Source organism: Ochotona curzoniae, unplaced genomic scaffold, assembly GCF_017591425.1.
Source record: "Ochotona curzoniae isolate NIBS_2020 unplaced genomic scaffold, NIBS_Ocur_1.0 contig_3520, whole genome shotgun sequence".
Taxonomy (NCBI): domain Eukaryota; kingdom Metazoa; phylum Chordata; class Mammalia; order Lagomorpha; family Ochotonidae; genus Ochotona; species Ochotona curzoniae.
The window spans coordinates 8,528,326-8,548,929 of record NW_024465894.1 but is presented as its reverse complement, the minus strand read 5'-3'; the positions used below and the strand labels follow the sequence as shown (position 1 = coordinate 8,548,929).

Below are 20,604 nucleotides of genomic sequence, written 5' to 3'. Positions count from 1 at the left end.
GTTCTCAATAGCCAAGTCACCAGGGCTTGCCAACTTCCAAACCTAAGGAAACCCTTTGGAGCGGATCTCAGTTTACCCTTCCAACAGATGCCAGCCTTCTCCATCTTCAGGCTTACTGCTGACAGCAAAGCACCATGTTTTAGGTAGCTTCCCTGAGTCCTGTTTGTAGGGACCACCTCCACAATCTGAGCCAATGATGGTGGCCTTCCATGGGTCTGCATCCCTTGGCTCTCCTCACGCTGCATCTAGATTGACTTTGTTACCATTGCCTTATGGGAGGGAAAAAACCCATACTCTGATGGAAAACACACCGTCTTCAGCATAAGCTTTCTTATAAAGGCATTAAGATTCTCTGAGGGCTAGCTTAGAACCCTGAAACTATGAAAACTAAGAGCAAGCAGACAGAACGATTCTTGGCTCTAAATATGTGAATAATTTTCAGAAGAGGGACAACCCTGCCCACACACATTCAGACACAAGGTAGGTTAGTTTGCCTCCATTTGTATTCATTTCAATATTCCTGTTCCATAAATATTTCTATTTGGATTTTCCTATGTGCTACTTGCAACAACTTGCCAGTTTCCCATTAATTCAACAAAACCACATTCCTTTTTCATTTTTACAGGGTGGAGGAAGGGCTTCAAAAAAGTTATGGACAATGGAATTGAACATGTTTCCATCAATTTCTGAAGTCTGCATAGGAGCTATGATTGTACCTTTTCTTGAAAGTATCTTTTATCAGAAGTTTACATGGTACATAGAGCAAAAAAAAAAAAAAAAATCCAAACATGTCTCCATTCCTGACCAATTCCCAGCTCATGGACTTTGGGGAATATAGCCGAGTCTCATTTACGGCAATGTACTATGAAGCAAACTGGTGACATAAGGGAAACATGGTTAGTTTCCCATAAGCCTCCGGGCACAGCATATTTTTGTCAACTGACTAGTGCATAAGCTAGTTCCACACGCATTCTGCAAAAGGACACTTTATTTAATATATATTGTTGATTGATTAGCATTGAATTCACACCCAGCAACACCATAATGCATGCCAGAAGGAAGCTCATTTATCATACCGATTTTATCTGAAAGGCACATCTCAGCCTACCTGAACCAGAAAACATCAGACAGCACTTCAGCACTACACCGAGGGACATTTTAAACAGCAAAATCACCAACAGAAAGTACATATTGTGAAACACAGGACACTAAGTAAATGATATAGAGGACTTATCTGCAGTGTAAAAGGTGAAGGGAAAGGGTTCCTTATCTGACCTCACCCCGGAACACAAGCATCGGGCAACTCGAGTGCCTCATTGCTCTGTGTGTATCTGTGAATGTGCAAAAGCCACTGTGAATACTGATGTGCTGCCATGCACACATTTCAGCGAGTAGATGAATTTGCAAACATGGAATCTGCACAGAATAAAAATGGTAGACTGCATCTGTGTCTACCTTACACATAATGTATTGTCTCCTTAGTCTTCAAGATCCATAACAAAACCGTGTTATATTGCACAGCCTAGTACAGACTTCCACGGCTACCATGGAGCATTTTCCCATGTACATACATATATTTCCTGAGGTTAGAAATAAAACACACTTAAGCACATAGAGGAAAATCAGAAATTTTAAAAATAATTTACAGAACACATCTATGTTGACTCGATTTTGTTCAAGGAGCTATGCACTCTTGCATTTAAGAACTGGTAAAACTCAGGGCTTTGGCACAGTAGTTCAAACAGGGTCTCAGATGCCCAAATTCCATGTTGGAGAACCTGGGTTCAAGTTCTGGCTCTGCTTCAGGTTCCTGCCCGTGTACACCCTCATAGGCAGCAGGTGACGGCTCAAGCAATACGGCCTTTGCACTCCTACAGGAGCCCTGGAATGAGTCTCCAGTCCTGGCTTGAGCCTGACCTACCATGACATGCTGCATGCATTTGGGGAATGAATCATCAGAAGACTTCAATGTCTGTTCAATCTGCTTTTCAGGAAAACAAAGGATCGCAGATGCGAAGAATGACGAGATCTGTAGTAGCTAAGGTGGTTTTTGTGGGGCGATTTCAACTTTCTACTTTAGTATATGTCTCTGCATTTTCCAAAATGAAAACAAAAACATTTATCACGACCATGAAATGCCATTAGGATGCTAACACCTGCCTCAACTTTTCCACTAGGTACAGCAGAAGTTCGAACAGCTCTAGGCACCAGATGCTAATGCACAGGAAAACATCTTGGTCAGCATTTTCACCTTGTTCATATCAACTTTCAGGCCATAACCCCACAGGGCCCAGCACTTGGCTAAGTAATATCTTCTATCTAATAGTTTTCAAAATATGTGGCCAGAATTGAATGTCATGCTTTTGGGATTTTCTGTGTGGTGTATTCCAAGCATTCCACCTCCAAATTCATTCTGATCTGCAGGTTCTTCATACAATATAATCACATTGATAAGCCCATCTAATTACAGATGTATCCTCATCCATTCTTCCACTTATGGCAAGACTGAGTGTGCCAGTCAGATGCAAAGATCTGTCCTCAAGGGGTTTACAGCCTAGTGCATTCAAGACAGTAGGGGAGCCCTGCCTGCCTGTGGAAGGCCTCTCAATAGCAAAGCTGCCACGGATTTGATGAAATGCTTTGGAGTGAGTGTAGGGATGGGCAAGTGCATGTACTGACTGAAGGAAATTAAGGGTCATGGTACTGACTTCTCCCTTTTATCGGATATTCCTTCAGGCTCAATTTTATTGCATTTAGTTTATATACTTGGACTATATAAAACAGTCTGGGTCAAGCTTAAATGGATTTACTTCTTACCACTCAAACAGAAAACAATACTATTCAATTCATCACAAAGTCTGCCACCTCTGTCCCATTGTTCCCACCTTTCTCCCCCCAAGCCATTTGGTCAATCCAGGATTCACAGCACACAGCAAACTGTGAACCGAGAACAGGAGTTGGAAAACTTCAGGTCAGGTGATGCTATTTTAAAGCCACTAAGAGCTTTAGGATTTGGAGACAATCATTCAATTCTTCAGAGCCTCAATGCCCCACCCTCCCTACCACTCCAAATAAAATGGAAGGGATCCTCTGATTTAGTCTTAGGGTTACTGAGATCAACAGACACACACAGGACTGTAAATGCTGTACAAATATAGGGGATGCTGGCTCCATTGAAGAGGTGGGAACTTTCCTCCCAAGATGGGTGTTTCCTACCTGGTGTGAGCTTCACTGTTAGGTCTACAAGTCAGTCAACTCGGCATCAGCGCTCTTGCTCTGAGAGGCAGTTTCACCATCTTCTGAGAAGCTTCCCAAGGACAACCTCCAAGGTTCCACCTTTCTCTCCCCCAAGCAACTTTCCTCTCTTTCCTCCCAATACCTCCTTGGGGGCACTGTAAGCTTATTTGACTAATGGCACTAAAGTAAATATGCTATATAACTGAAAAAAAGCTGGAACCTCATCACCTATAAGACCACAATAAAATCTCTACCCAGTTCGATATCAGACAGAAACTATTACCAGTGAGTGAACCTATGCTGATCATTTTAATTTCCATGCATGCACCTCATTTTCCAGTCTGCAGTACACACACATGTCCACGCGCTTCATGCATTGCATACCTACTAACCAAATGCTTGCACATTCCACTCAGCATTTCAGGTACTGGTGACAAGAACAGAGAAGGGTGCTGTCCTTGGAGAGCATAGAGTCTTAAGGAAGAAACAGAATACACAAATCAGTGATTGTAATTTAGGTGCGTTTTATACTCTCTTTTCCAGATGGTTAATAGGAGAGTGACGAGGTAGCTCATGGAGATCAGAATGCCAGACAATGAGACAGATAAAGGAAAAGGATAATTTAGTTGGGAAAGCGGATAGGTGGAAAAAAAAAAACAGTCATCTTATGCAAAGGCCCTAAGCTTAGAAGGAACTAGGCCACTGTATTTGAGGGGAAAAAATGAATGTGACTGGTCCATATGAGCAAGGTGGAGGAGATAGCAGAAGAATAAATTGCAAAGAAAGGAATTAAACTGGAGATGTCACATATACCTAGGAAATGGGCAAAATTAAAACATAATGATAGGGCCCGGTACAGTGGCCTAGCAGCTAAAGTCCTTGCCTTGAACGTGCCAGGATCCCATATGGGTGCCAGTTCTAATCCTGGCAGCTCCACTTCCCATCCAGCTCCCTGCCTGTGGACTGGGAAAGCAGTCAGGGATGACCCAAAGCCTGTGGGACTCTGCATCTGTGTGGGAGACCTAGAGGAAGGTCTGGGCTTCTGGCTCCAGATCAGCACAGCACTGGCCATTGTGGTCATTTGGGGAGTGAACCATCAGGCGGAAGATCTTCCTCTCTGTCTCTCCTTTTCTCTGTACATCTGACTTTGTAATAAAAGTAAATCTTTGAAAAAAAGATGATAGTGCATAATACTGGCAAGGTTACACTGAAACTGTTCATATCATTATAAAACAGCATAATTATTTCATCGAAAGCAATCTGTGGCATGTGGCAGAAGCCATAAGGATGTCTCTAGCTTTTAATACCTCTTCCCTTGAAATTCAGTCTTTGAAAATTGTTTGAACAGAAGGTTAAAGGCAGGAAGAAGGTGACATTTTGGAAACACCTAAATATTCAACAACGTGGAACTCAATCAGCCGATTCAGGTAAGCAGACTCACTGGAGTCATTAAACAAGGTTGGAATTCCTTCAGAACCTGTGAAATACTCTGGTTTACTGAGCAAAGCCGGCACTGTAAAGTGCACAGGGGACAGAAAAATACACAAATATTAACTGGATCGTGGGATGTACTTTCCATTTTCAATAATTTATCTTCAAATATCAAAACATCTAGTCTTTCAAAGTAGAAGTATGAAAAAAAAAAAAGGAGACTAGCACCCACTACAGTGGCTGGAATGGCTTTACTCCTATCCAGTCCGAGACCAGCCAGGGAAAGGATGGATGGAACATTACTTACAAGCGATTCCTAGTTCAAGACACTTCCCAGCAGAGGAACTTGTGGCAACGGTGGACAAACCTTCACACCTTGCTTTTCCATAGAAACCCCTTCCTTGCACTCTGTCCCTGCCTCATCTGCCCTCAGGTATCTCATAATGATTTGTGGATCATACCAATGTTATCATATGACTTAGAAAAACACATCCCTTATTTTGTATCCTCTGGTTTTTAGCCCATGGCCGTTTCATGTCTGCATCAAATCGGATTTGTGCTCCTTGTGCCTCTTCCGTTCCTAATGAACAGGGACCTCTGCATTCCAGAAAGGCCAGTGACAAGCAAGGGCTCTGGACAGCTTCTAGTTTCAACACCATTCAGCTGAAATCTCACAGTAACGTCATCAAGCCCTCTATCACTCTGTGAATACAACAAATGCCTACCTGTGCCCCTTGGATTCATGGCAGAGCAGGTCATTGGGTTGACAAGTGAGGAGGGCCTGGGCCACTAAAGACAAATTGAGTCCCTGAGATGTTAATGTGCCATGGGCTCCCATTGAACAAGCTCTGAGTCCTAGTCCTTGTGCCAGGCACTTGATAGTTACATGGCAACTAACTTAGCCACTTCCTGAAATAGGTGGCTTGGTGCAACGCATTCAACATCTTCATTCCTCAGTGGTAATGAGGGAGTATTGAACTCACTGGGTTAGAATTACAGGCAAGTTTGTTGAGTTGAACTCTCATTGAGCACAACATGAAACAAAGGACTATTTCTACTTAGAAGCAATATCATGGGCCTGGCACAATGGCTCAGTAATTAAATCCTTGCCTTACACATGCTGGGATCCCATACAGGTGCCAGTCACTGTCCTGCTGCTCCACTTCCCATCCAGCTCCCTGCTTGTAGCCTGGGAATGCATGTGAGGATGGCCCAAAGTCTTGGGACCTTGCACCCACATGAGAGACCAGGAAGAAGTTCCTTGCTCTTGGTTTTGGATGGGCTCAGCCCTGGCTATTGCAGTCACTTGGAGAGTGAACCAGCAGACAGATCTTTCATCTTTGTCCTCTCTGTAAGTCTGCCTTTCCAATGAAAATAATTTTTTTAAATGAGATAAAAGCAGTATTATTCCCATTTAGCAGATGGGAATAATGGGTCAGGAAAGTCAAGCAAAGTACTTAAGGCTGCCCAGTATCATAATGACAATCTAGACTCCTACTCAGATGGATATGAAAGCAAACCCCTCCTGTGACTGCCCTTTGTGCCACCTGACTACAGAACCTGAAGCTTGGTTAGGAACCCAGAGTTTTGCAAATATGTAAGTCTTTCTGTACCTGCCAAGAATGACAATGAGTTGCTCACTTTGCTTACAGGTGTGAAGCTTCTCAAGGACAGCCTCCAAATGACTCAGATTTGACTATAAGCGAGGAAAGCCAGTTTAAGTTATACCAATTTTAAACAATGCACAAAATTAGTTGAAAATATTAGCAGTGATTTATAAGATCAAGACATGAATATGTAACTATTTCTGAACTGTTGCACAACGTCTATGGAAAGTATTATGGACAAAAATTATGCATGAATTCCAAATTTTTTTGCACCTCAATGAACATGTCTTAATTTCGTTCTCCATGAATTTTATGGAGTACTTCATGTGTGTATTGTTTGTGTGCATACTTTGTGTCTACAAATGAAGTTAGATTAAAACCCATTTTTAAAGAGATGTCCTTGAGAAGAAAGGCTTGTATTTCAGAACTAGGCACCTTTTCCCGCTTTGAGTATCTTTTACGCTGAGTTGAACACTAAGAAGAACCTGGAAACAGACTAGCAAAAGCTGAATCAGTCTAGAAATGTGAAGAAGACGACTTGACTACACCGGCAAGGGACAGAGGCAAGAGGACAAAGTGAAACGCGTCTGCCAACAGGACCCTGAAGTCTGCAGAACGACTGAGTTATTCACTGGTACAGTGGGCACGCAGCCCTTCGCCTGTCTTTGATGAAACACAAGAAGTTCCCTGCTGCAACGAACAGAATGCTGCCCACGCAGCTTTGGCACAGTGCCAGAGAGGACATGCAGTTGTGTGGGGATGGTCTCAACGCAGCAGGCTGACGATCCAGAACTCGAGACCCAGACCTTCTGACTTTCTCCAGCAGGATTTGGAATGGGGGAACTCATACTTGATACAGAAAAGCTGGCCCAATAGATATGTGGACGCAGAATCCAACCCATCACAAAACCAGGCGAGTGATTACCAAATCTGCTTCCATGCTGCGTCTGTAAACAGAGCAGGAGAAGCGATCCAGGCATTAGGCGTTCTATGAACACATGGTTTGTCCCACCAGCAGAAAATTCTACTGCAAGCACGTATACCACAATTCACTTCCACAATATCCTTTTGTTGGTGTGCTTAAGTGATTACCAAGTTTGCATCCTTATAAATAATGCAGTGATGACCTCTAGGTATAAAACTCTGAGCAGCTCTGATTACTGTTAGGAAAGAAAAAAACATGAGTAAGTTGTCCTCTCAATATGCTATGCCTGTTGAGCCACCTGCAGAACCGCCGGTGACAGCTTGTTGTGCTGCTCCTTGACAACACTGATTATCAGCAATTTAAAAAAAACATATTTTGGTAATAATATAGGTAAGAATATATTTGATTATCTGCGACACTGGCTGTTTTTAATATGCTTTTCTCTGTTCATCTTTTATTTGGCAATTATCTCTTCTTACCTTTTAGCCTTTTTCCCTCTGTGTGATTACATTTTCATGTTACAGCCCTTCCTGTTTAAGGGTATTATTCTCCCTTTGCAGTTTTGTCACACAACTCTCCACATCCGGTTTACTCGTTTGCTGTGAATATTGTTAGCAGCAACAGCCTTCTGTGCGTGTTCTTTCTCTTTCAGAAAATCAAATTTGCAAACCATGACCTCATACTCATCAGTCAAACCATGACTGAAAATGCTTCCTGATAACTTTAAAACCTTTCTACCAGCTCCTTTCTGTACTTTAAGTTCTTAGTTTATCCATAATTTATCACAACATGATATAGATACATGATAATTTTTTGAATTATTTTCATCATGTACAATTTATTAATCAGGCACTACTTATTGGGCAATTCGCCATCCATATAAATTATAAAAGCCAGTTCACTACATACTGTACTCTTCTGTGGGCTCTAATTACCACACCTTTAAGATTTTGATTTTTTTAAATTGGGAAGTCAGATATACAGAGAACAGAGACAGGAAGATTTTCCATTCGCTGATTCACTTCCCAAGCGGCTACAACAGCTGGAGCCATGTCAATTTGAAGCCAGGAGCCGGAAACCTCATCTGGGTCTCCCACATGAATGCAGGACCCCAAAGCTCTGGGTTGTCCTCAACTGCTTTCCCAGGCCACCAGCAGGGAGCTGGATGGGAAGCGGGGCTGCCGGGATTAGAACCGCCAGGAATATGGGATCCTGGCAGGTTTAAGGGAAGGACTTCAGCAGCTAGACCACCGTGCTGGGCCCTAATTACCATAATTATTACAAACAGTGCTGTCTCACAGAAGAATTCCTTTCCCCTTCAAACTTTTTGGCTAAGTGTTGTTAACTACCTTCCCCCGTATATTCTTTCGGATCAATGTTTAAATCACTTTGTCAAGTTCCCAAAAGAATCCCACTAGAAGTTTGACTACAATTGTATTAAACCCATAAATTAATGGAGAGAACTAATATCTTCACAATATTAAATTTGCTAATCCAGAAGATGATCTATCACTCCACTTATTCAGGTATTGTTCTATCATCCAAGAAAAAATTTGTTGGTGTGTGTGTTTTCATAAAGATTCTGCAGTTTTCACAGCTTACTCCTAAATGTTTATACATTTATTGCATTTGAGAACAGGATGCATTTTATTATATCTTTAAAACAGTTATTTTAGCAAATGGCTATTGATTTTCAGTTATTTGCTTTGTGTTTGACTCTAAAATTAAAATCTTTCAGTCGTTCTAAGAGTTTTCTCCCTATTTTATTCGGAGACTTTGATGCTATAAGGACATTTTCTGCTTGAAATAAGCACCTTCCCACCGGTAGGTTACTAACTCGACTTGCCATGGCACATTCTGTGTTCACAATGATGTGGGCTTCTGAGCGTCATTTTAGAGAAGGAATTTTACAGCTATACACCTGGGCATCTCGGGCAGAGTGTGACCTCGGGTAAATCAGTCACCTCCCAGACCATCAATATTAGACGTTACAGTCACCCAGTCCAAGCACAACACTCAAAACAGGCTCAAGAATACACACTTTGTATGTGATAGCTACCACACTCGGCAGCTGCTGCTTTCATGCCTGTAATATTTTATGTTGTGATCACTTCTTAACCATGATGGTGATTCACCTCTTACCATTTTGGGGATATTTTTTTCAAAATTCGATTGGCTTGATAAGTAAGCAGTGTTAACTTTTCTTATTAATACGTTCCTGTAGCTTCCTCTTTTTCAACTCGTTTCATCATCATCAGAAGGTTTGGGGGAGTGTATGTTAATGTTCAGTGTACTTTCTACGGTTTCCTAGCTCCTCAACACCACAGCCGATACCTGTCCCTCTACAGGCACACCCTAGCTCATGGGAGGCTCTAGAACCAACTGCAGTCTGAGCAGGCTTCCGGCATTACTCATCCCTCAACTCTCCTCATGATCCTGTACATTCAAGAAGGAAAAAGTACAGAAGCAGGAGAGAAGGGAGGGAGAAGATGCAACAAGAGCCAGCCTCTTTGTCCCCATCTTCGTTAGGAGATGCTGGCTACCTTCCGTGGCTGCCTTGAGAGCTCACCTGCTCTGTGCCAGCATCACAGGTCCCCTGGGCAGGGTGTGGCAAGCATAGATCACACTTCCTGCCCTGGTTTCTCATGTTGTTAAGACGACTCCCTTGTCCTCCGGAACTCACTGATGTAATTTCTTTGATCACACATGGGATGGCAATTTGATCTTGGTTGACTAATCTCACCACACTCCAGGATGCTTTATGAATCATCCCACTAACACTGTGGCAGTGCAAAGATGGGGATGAGAGGTCTTCATTCATACTACCACTGTGCCTGGAAGGAAGCATCATTTCAAAGCTGTAACAGGTAGGTCAGACTACTAGCTACTAGCTCCATTTTTACAGATGGTGCAGCTGAAGCTTATAGAAATGAAGAAAAGGTCTCATGTGGCTAGTGGTGTGAACTTGCTCTCTTTTCTGGACTCTCAATTACTTCTTTCACTCTTCATCTTATGTCTCCTGTAAGTCTCCCTGATCACTCAGAGGACACACAGACCACCTGAGGATGCTCAAGACCAGGCCTGAGGTCTCCCCTCACTCTTGGTTCGCTCTGGACTGGCAAGGCTGCACTTTCAGCAGTCTTAGTCTCTCAGAGGATGAAGGACACAGGTCCTAGGGGTTTCTTTTTTCTAAAACTAGAGACAGAAAGACAGTTGCCATGCTCCCCACAAGCCTTTTCATGAGGAACTACTATGGCTACAGATCAAACAGGCCACCTGCACAGCCACATCTCTTCTGTCTTTCTGCAAGAACCACCACGTCCGTGCTAAGCAATAACACCTTAGAAAAGCAAGAGAACATCAACTGCAGAGCCACTTCAGATGAAGCAGCATGCACTGTGCCACAGAGAACACCACGACTACAGGTCCCCAGCCCTTGCCAGGCCAGAGTGCTTGTTCTAAGCCACCCTCACTAGAAGAGTCCATATTCTGCATATTCCGTGAGGCATGCAACTTGCCCCACAAAAGCTTTGCAGCAAAAATGGTTTATTATAGTCATCCCTCAAAGGAAGAGAAAGAAAACAGAGGCACAGCGGTGAAGTAATCTAGTCCCCAATCATCTTGCCAGCAAGTGCCTTGTGTGAAATGAAAACCAGATTCCTTTTTGATTTTTCTGAAACCCCTAGCCTTTTCACTATATTCTAATGACTACTCTCACTTCATTGAGCTCAGCAATTTGAATCTCCTTCCATCCCCCTGGAGAAAAGAGGGGCTAGACACCTATCACTTCAAGAAGAAACCCATAAATATGTAAATAAAACATGCAATCAGCCCTCAGGTAGAGAGACCGGGTACAGAGACCTCGCGGCCAGCAGCCTTTGTAGCATCTCCGGCTGCAGCCAAGTCTCACTCAGAGAGGTAAGAGCTACAGTGAAATGGGGTCCCAGTTTGGGGGTGCAGGGGCCTTTCATTTACAAGAGTAGGTAATTACAGGGGGGCAGTGCTATCACCTGGTCTACTGGGATACAGGTGTGAAGACCGATACAGGCTGTACACGAAGGCTGACTGAGGGATACATGGAGGAGGGGGCTTCTACAGGATGCTGGTGAGCTTTAAGCAGTAAATAAGAGCCCAGGTTATTGAACATGGTCCCTGCAGAAGAGATGTGGGGCCAAGGCAGGTCAGGATGGTGTCCATGTAAGCATCTTCTCTGCCTTGCCCAGTTATAGATCTGGGCATCCATGCTCAGAGCTGTTGCTTTGGGCTCTTCCAGTGACTATCAGACCGTTCCCTGCCTGCTGCTCCCACTCACTGGAACCTGGTGGATACTGTCTGCATATGGCCCTGCCCAGTTTTACAGCAATCAAACTAATTGTGGACTGAGAGGACTGATAACATGGCCTGCGTGGGGAGGTAGGGAGCACGGTGAGCATTCCATCAACAGCAGCACTCACAGTGAAGCCGGGTGGGGGCCTCACAGCTGCCACAGGACCCGGCTCCCATCACTGGGTGTCAGCTCTTGGGGATGGGCTGGAGGAAGCCATCCAGGACTATGTGCAATGTTGCAAGGCAGGATTCCCGCATGATATGATTACAAAGAGCAATGGAATTTGGCCCACTTTCCCAATGCCAGTCAGTCCTGAGAAATGGACAAGACTGCCTGCACTGACATAATGATGCATAACCTTAACATCCATAATATTAGCAGCAACAAATAACAATTTGCTTCATTATAGGCATCTAAAGAGCATTTTGAGCTTTTCAAAGCATTTTGATAAATATCATCCCATTTGCCCCCAAGCCTGTATCGCAGGAAGGATAGTGAATGATTAAACCGAGGAAAAGAACAAAATGATGAATGAATTTTTTTAAAAAATGGGTTTCTCAGGAGAACAGCAACAAGCAAGTGAATTAAACTGCTCTCTTCAATACCAAGAATTCCCTTTGATCCTATAGTCCAGGAAAAATCAAGTAGACTAGATGGCATGGAAGAGCCAGAGCTGCTGATTTGCATATCCCCATAGCCAGCCACAAATCTGCATCTTCAAAGAGGAACTCGCCCCCAGCCCACCTGTAGTATTTTCAGTTACAGCAACTGGTTTCACTACTCATCTCTTGGCCATCTCAATCAGAAGTCTCAAAATCTACGCTTCAAACCCCTTCAGTGTCGTATTTGTCTTAACTCCTTTGGTCTTCTGTAACAGAATACCATAGGCCACATGACTTAGAAACAACAGAAAAGTACTTTTACAATTCTGGAGGTGGAGAAGTCCAAGATCAAGGTCAAAATAAAGGAGCTCAGGTGTCTGGTGGGCGCCTGCTTCCTGGTTCATATGTGTGTGTGTGTGTGTGTGTGTGTGTGTGTGTGTGTGTGTGAGTGAGTGTGTTCCTTTGTTCACACATAGCAAGAGGGCTGGGAAGCTCTTCAAGTAAGTGTTACTCCAGGGAATACCACCACTCAGGATGGCTTCAGGCTACGACCTTACCAGCTCCCAATACTGTCACAATGAAGAATCTGTCTCACCCTCACAAGGGTGGGGAACATGGAGGTTGTGGGCCATAGAAGGTCCATGAAATCACTTGATCTGGCCTTACCAAGACAAGCACAAGTAGGATTCAAGATGCCATTGTCTGTAAAGATAAACTTGAAATTGATAAGTTTATATGGCTTACAAATGATGAACTGAATGTCCAAGGTCAAATGGCAGACGAACGGCTCCCCGCATCTGCTTCAATCTGTAATAGCTTAGGTGCTGCTGCCCCAGGGCCCCCTGCTTTAGAAGCCCTGCTCAGAACACCGTGCTTTCTACACTGACCCCATTCTCCTTCAGAAACTAAACTATTACAGTGCATGACTTTGTGTTCATATGTTCATGTTTTACCCTTTTTGTTGTTTTGTTGGACTCAATCTGGCCTGTATATTCCCCTGGGCAGAAATTATACCTTCCATGCACCACACTCTTGTTTTCTGCTTTGTAAAATAATGAGTACATTTCCAGTATGATTAATAATAGAATAGAGAAAAGGGGAAAATACCTTAACAACCAGGGCCTATAAAGAGCCTTTACAAATGGCCATCATCTCTGAAATTCTCTTAGAAATTCATTATGAGGCAAGAAACATTCAACAATCAGGGGCAATGCAACAAAGCTTATTTTGTTGATGATGTATCTGGTAGAAATGTGGGTTATTCAATATTTGAGCTGCAACTTAAACACCAACATTTCTTAAATACCCACAAACAGCATTTTAACTCATAATTTTTATAGTGATAGAGCATTGTGTTTTCAACATGAACAATCCATTTCACAGTTGTGGCAACAGTTTGCAGTAGATTGTAAATTTTTATAGAGATGATCATCTTGTGATTGAATTTCAAGATGTATTATATGATCATCAGCATGGAAGTCCACGGGGGCTTCTAAGGTACTTTGGGTATCATTTATAAAGATCAAAAACCCTGAGAAGGCTTATGCTCACCCGGTGCAAAGAGCGGAATCTCATCAGAATCAAATCAGTTATTTTTATGGATGAATATTACATTGCATAGCTGAGATAAGGTATTACCAAGTTTAATAACATACCCTTACATCCTTTTAAAATAGTAAGTTTCATTATCAGGCTTCAGTGAGGAATTTTACCGAAGGCCTAGCTTTTAAGACAATCAAGAAAATCATATCTTCGCATCACAGGAGTTTAACAATCTTCAAAGAAATATTCCTAACCCACAAAAACATTACCTGTCCTGGGATTACATGCTACCCACATATATTACCAAGACACCCAGGAATGGTAACCACTATGATGGTTGCTTTTGAAACATTGTTGCTTAACACAAATGATAATGGAGGAACCAATCTGGGTATCATGAACTGTTTGCTTATGTGTGCTTCTGTACAAAAAAAAAAAAATCAGCTGAATTGAGCCAGGTAGGGAAACACAAACACACATGTATGCACACACATTCAGCTTCTATAGGATCCTTGCCAACCACTTCAGACACACATGGTCACAGCCACCACCTGGAAATCACTGGCTGCAAACTTCCACAGACAAACAGCAAGTCTTTCATAGGAACTTGCTATGTATTTTCTAGGATTTATGTGCTTCTTTTTAGCCATTGTAAATGTGTAAAAATGTGTGATCCATTTTAAAAGGCGTTTTTTTTTGCATGTGTCATGATGACACAGGAGTATGCTATGACAGATCTCATTCCTTCAGGTTATTTAGTTTTTATTTCCTAAGTTGGCTTAGCCTGGTGAAGACACATATGCTCTGACATCACACAAGAAACTATGCTTTGCTTTGCATGTTGTTGTAGTGATGGGTTCTTCCTCAATCCTGTTCCCCTAGATCCAGACCAATCCGCAAGACCTCATGACTCATTATCCTTAAAGCTCAGGTTGCCTCTTTCTTGCAAGACACAGTCCACTTGTGCTTATCAAGCCTATGTCATTTACTTCTCCATTGATTCACTATGGTGTGACTGAAGATCAAGGGCGTTAGAGTTAGAAAACCTCAGTACAAGTTCTGGCCATGCCACTGGCCAATTCTACTACTTCGGTTCAAAGGCTTTCCAATACTAAGCCCCCAGTCCTTCATGGGTACGAGAGATAAGAGTCGTTACAATGAAAGGTCACTTAGAGTTGCAAAGTAAGATATTAACAAATACAATTTGTTGAAAATATAGGTAAAGTTATTTTAATCTTCTAAAGTCCAGAATGGTAAGATCCACAGTCCCAAGTCGCAGCCCCTTTCTAGCCACACAGATGCCAGGAGGCCTCAGGGATAAAACTGGAACCGAGGAACCCACCTGCACAGTCCTAGCCAGAAAAATCTGAAACATCATCTGGGAGCCTCAGAGAAACAGCTGGATCCAGGAGCCCAATGAGAAGCCAGTGAACTCTCAGAACAGGCCCAACACTGGCTTTTAAGAGCCAGGAACACTCAAGGGTTACAGAAGAAATTCTCACGGACTAAGGCAGTTCCAGAACCAATGTAGAAAAAAAAACAACCCAGAATCAAGGATTAATATCAGAACACCCCCAAAGGACAAAATTAGAATCAAGTGCCATGAAAGAAACTACTAGAATCAAGGGTTACCGGCCCAGTCGTGGGTTCTTTGGGAGTTGATGCTGGAATTACAAACGCTTTTATGAGATCACAAACCAAAAGTCCTCCAGGCTATAGCCTGAAAGAGACCTTCGGGAGACATAGGGCCAGGAACCCTCACAGACACTATCAGCAGAGGCGGCCTCAGGTACACACACAAGCACTGCGAGTCCACAGACAGACATGGCCAACATCCCACCAGCAACGGCAACAGCAAAAGTCCGGAGGTTCTCACCATTTTCACCAGGGCCAACAGAGACACAACACAAGCCTCAAAAGACAACCCCAAACCTGGGCCATCGTAGTCCACAACAAGAAGCGCCCTCCAGTGAGGAGAGGTTAGAGTGAGAGACGGTCCAGGACCTCAAAATAGAGTGATAAGAAATTTCTTACCTGCACACTTGGTCCTGGTGGTGAGGGGAGGCCCCGGGGGCCCTGTCCCGCCCTCGCCTGGCCGTGTTAACAGCACACGGATCTCATACTCCACGTCCGGGTCCAGGTGCCACAGCTTGTAGTTGGGCGAGTCGACGATGTGGGTCTCAGCCCAGGTGCCAGTGGTCGTGCGATATTCCACCTCCTTCAGGATGATGGGGCCGTCCCCAATGATGGAATTGGCATTTGGCTTTATCCACAGGTAGGTGGCCCCTACGGCCAGCAGCTCTGGGGGGGCGATGGGCGTGGGAGGCTCTGAAAGGCAAGCCATAGCAGAGAATGCTCAATGATAAAGCTCTGTGGACAAGCCACAGAATTCCAGACATATCCATGGAAAACAGCCAACATCCTTTTTTAACTCCGCCCATGTTCTTAAAACAGGCAATGCCTCCTTCACTGCGGGAGGAAGGAGGGTGGGGAAGACTGGTGGGGCGAGGCAATGTAAGAAATTTTCCCCAAATGTAGACAAGCAGCTTGGGTAAAGACCCCTTTCCATCCTCAAAGAAAAAAAAAAGCTAGGTTTACAAAAGCAGAGTTCAGCTCACAATCCAGAACCTTAGCTTTATCAACATATTCTATGGAAGAACATATCAATTGTTAATCAAAGTTCTCCACCGTGATAGAAAAAGCATTATGGCACAGCAAGGACACAGCTCATCTTTCAGCTCTGGTCAGATTCCTTCCAACAGGGAGCGCCAGTGGCCACAGTGAATTCCACTGGAATTCAGGGTTAAAGGCAGCTCTCGCACTGGCTCTGCACTGCCAGCTCTCTTCCATAAAGTTCTCCACAGTCAACTGAAATTTCAACAGGCATTTATAGTGGTTTCTTTCTGGCAATTCTTAACCCACGGGGGTAAAACTGCAGAAATTAAGTACTCGTTTTGTTCTTCTCACATACTGGGGAAACGTGCATGCATTATCTCACGTCATTTGGTTAATCAAAGCATGACTCTTACATTGGTGGGAAAAAAAATTAGAACCCAAGTAATCATGTCATCTGAACAGATGCATGAAACAGAGAAGACAGTAAGAGCCGGATCAGCACATCTTCTCAGACCAGGTCTTTTCGAAGGCTGATTCTCGATAACCACTTTCTAAAAACATTAAAGTGTATGTTATTTGTATTTAACAAAAACAGCAATGTAAGAAAGAAAACAAGGAGACTGTACCCGCATATATCCCCATTTGTTACACCTAATAAAAAGCCAGTTTTGATTCTCTATATTCCATCCTAACTTTCACACTAGCACATGCGCTACTGAATCAAGCACAAGTGTATGAATGAAAATTGCACCTTTTTCCACTGGTTGCAACAATACATAGACCCAGCGTTTCTGTATTTTACTTCTCCCTATTACATCATAAGGAATTTGTTCACATGTGCCATGGACTTCACACTCCATATCTTTGATAGCTACCAAATCATTTATCAGTTACAATGCTAATCAGTTTCTGTTAGAATATATGACATTTTCCAAGTTCTACTATGGTAAATTATGTTGCACTGAACATCTTTGTGAAAATGACAGTCTTTCTTGCCTCTTAGAGCTTTTAGAGCTCAATTCCAGGAACTGGCTGCTCTATAAAGGAGCATCAACAAACCAACACTCCCTGCAACAGAAAGCAGCAGAGTGAAGGAGGCACTGAAGGAGAGAATGTGGGGCAGATTCTGCTGCATACGGAGGACTTCCGTGCTACACGGATTAACAAAGGCAGGTGTGAGTTTTAGTCTGGAACTCCAAGGAAGGCTATAGGAGAGACTTATTCTGCATCCCCCTTGTATTAATTACCTAGAAGCAAACGTTGTCCAGAAACAGAATAATTGCTATAAAGCAGAGGTGAACAATACTTTCTCAGGGCGACTCGAAGCAAATCTTAAGGGACAACTTCAGATTGCCTCTATTACAGCTCGCCATTTGGTCAGAGAAGGAAATTAAGCAGATTAGTCAAGCTAGGTGCTCTTCTTTACAAAGCCATGGAGGTTATTACTCAAGACCTTGTTATCTCAAAGGTGTTTGCAAATTGATTTTTGGATAATTTGTTCCAGGTAGAGAGGTTAAGTTGGCAGGCAGATAATTTCTGGGCTCATCCTTTGTGCATTTTAAATATATAGATCCTTTGATCACCATTATCAAGTCTCCAGGGTGCCCATCAGTCTCCAATGAGTTCCCATGGGTGATATTTTGCAGCTCGGTGATGACTCTAATTCTTTAATATAATTAATCACAGGCTGACCCTGGACAGAATTAAGAAGAGCAGACTTCAGTACTTTGTGACCACATTAAGCTTCTGTGTATCAACTTTTCCTATGGTTTCCTGCTCTATTTGAGGCATTAGCAGTTTTCAAGTGTAAGCTATCAAAAAGAAAATAGACTTTCTAAATATTGAATCTTATGTATTTCTGGGTACAAGGATAGTAACATTATCCCTTGACCTTTCACCTTGCAAGTCCACCAATTCACGTGCAGGCTGAAGCTAGTCACTGTCATTCTCTCTCTCCCCTTGTCCCCTCAGGAACAAACCTTGTAAATCCATCGTATTTTTTTTCCTGTATCTGGCACCAAGAAGACATGAAGTAGTGGTTCTGTTTTGTCCTTTTCATTTAGTGATCCATTGATTTACAAATGCAATTACTTAGAAGATGTATGCAGCAGAGCATGAGAAAAAAGCAGAAATGAAATACAGGGCCCGGCGCGGTGGCGCAAGTGGTTAAGTCCTCGCCTTGCACGCCCGGGATCCCATATGGGCGCCGGTTCTAATCCCGGCAGCCCCGCTTCCCTTCCAGCTCCCTGCCTGTGGCCTGGGAAAGCAGCAGAGGACGGCCCAAAGCTTTGGGACCCTGCACCCGCGTGGGAGACCCGGAAGAGGCTCCTGGCTTCGGATCGGCGTAGTATCGGCCCGTTGCGCTCACTTGGGGAGCGAATCATCGGACGGAAGATCTTCCTCTCTGTCTCTCCTCTCTGTATATCTGCCTTTCCAATAAAAAATAATAAAAATAAATCTTTAAAAAAAAAAAAAAGAAATGAAATACAGAATGGTGTTTAGTCTTACAGTAATCATATCATCTTTAAAAGATTATTTCTTTGAAGGCAGTTAGAAAAATCTTCCACTTGCTGGTACACTCCAACATGCCTGCAAAAGGACGGGTAAAGCCAAGAGCCTGAAACTCCAACGGAGTCTCCCACATGGGTGGAGAGGTCTACGTACTCGGCCCATCTTTCACTGTTTTCCTGGGTGCATAAGTAGGGAAGTGAATGAGAAGTGGAGCCTCCAGGACTTGAACCAGTGCTGATATGAAATGCTGGTGTTGCAGGTGTTTTTTTCAATGTCCACTTGTACTAGTTCTCCTCTAATCCTGGAATTAATTTCCTTAGCAGACAATGCAAACAATGTTTGGTGCTCTTCAATCCAACCACTACAGTCCTCAAGAAGGATCCCAGCCAAGGGGATCACTTGAGCAGTCAGAAGCGGGTGGAGGCCAGGCACCAGTCCTCAGGACTAGATGCCACTCTTGTCTTTTCCTTTCTCCACTTGTACTTGAGATGTTTATGGAAATCATCAGAGGGGTGCTGAGAAAAGTCTATCCCAGTGGTTTTTAACACAGCAGGTACATAGGCCCCAAAAAACTGGGCACCTCTTTGTGTCCCAACTACTTCACTTCTAACCCAGTTCTCTGCTTATGTGTCTGGAAAAGCACCAGAGATCGGCCCATGTTTGGGCTGCTACCATCCACAGAGCAGACATGGATGAAGCTCTGTTGGCTGCTGGTTTTGGCTTTGCTGGGCCAGGTCAGTGTAGTCATTTGGTAAATGAACTAGCAGGTGGAAGATCTCTTTCTCCATTATATCTCAATTAAGTCTGTAAAAAGTTTCAAAGAAAAAAGGCTGCCACAAGGCCATGTTAATTAGATGTCTAGATTCTTGCAATACAACCAACCTAACATTCTCAGATTTAGCTTTTGACCTAAAGGACAAAAACAGAATCCTTGCCTGAAATGTTACACTTACACAGAAACCATCCTTAGAGGCCATGTTCCATTTATTCAAGAGGTAGAAAAAAAGATAAGACTAAGATAGATTCTGAGTGAACTTCAGGATCAGAGAAGGAGAGCTCCTTTGAGAGCTACTGGACAATCCCTGCATAGATGCCTTGTGGCAGCCAAGACTCGCTCAAACCAAAGGAAAGAGCTAGGAACACCATCTGGGTCTCTCATAAGGGTGGAGGGGACTCAGCTACATGCACACTCCACTGCCTGTGATGGTCTGAGATTATCTGAAGATTAAGGAAGGCCTTATGGAAAGAAGTTAGAAGGCTTGAGGAAAACCAAACATTCATGTTCAGTCTGTGACCAAAGAGAAAAGCTTGGGATCCTTGGTAGGGTCCTTCCACAGGCCAGATCATTCAACAAAATCGTGTGCTCTGAATTACTATTCATTTAGTTGTTCTATGAACACTGAATACCTGGAATACAGCATGTCCTGCACACCGCTGTGGCCACAGACCGAATCCTGATTGCAGGATGTTCACATTCTAGCCTTCCCTCAAGGACTGAGACAAGAATGAAAAGAAAAAAGCTGGTTCCAAAGTTGTGGAAGAGAGAGAGGCATAGGAACACAGGGAGACCTGAGACCCATGGATCAAGAACATGAAACACCCATGCAATGCACCACTACTCCATGAAAAATTATACTACATGAATATAAAATGATTATGTGCGCAAAACAGTAAAAATTCATCATGCTTCTGTTTGTATGGAAAGTTAAAGCCAGCAGTAATAACCCACAGGAAAGGAATAACCCAGGATATTAACAGGGTGTTGGAGAATTCTGGCAATTTTGCTGACCAAATTATGGAAACCAC

The 20,604-nt window shown here is 43.3% G+C and overlaps 1 protein-coding gene across 3 annotated transcripts in view; it reads right to left on the bottom strand.

Moving 5' to 3' along the window:
* The window catches only part of PTPRT (protein tyrosine phosphatase receptor type T), a 918,862-nt gene that overhangs the window by 468,650 nt on the left and 429,608 nt on the right, over nt 1-20,604 (bottom strand). For all 3 annotated transcript variants that reach the window (XM_040981459.1, XM_040981457.1, XM_040981458.1), the window contains exon 7: nt 15,706-15,999. In XM_040981459.1, coding sequence (XP_040837393.1) covers nt 15,706-15,999 — 294 coding nt within the window. The remainder of the gene's footprint in view (nt 1-15,705; nt 16,000-20,604) is intronic.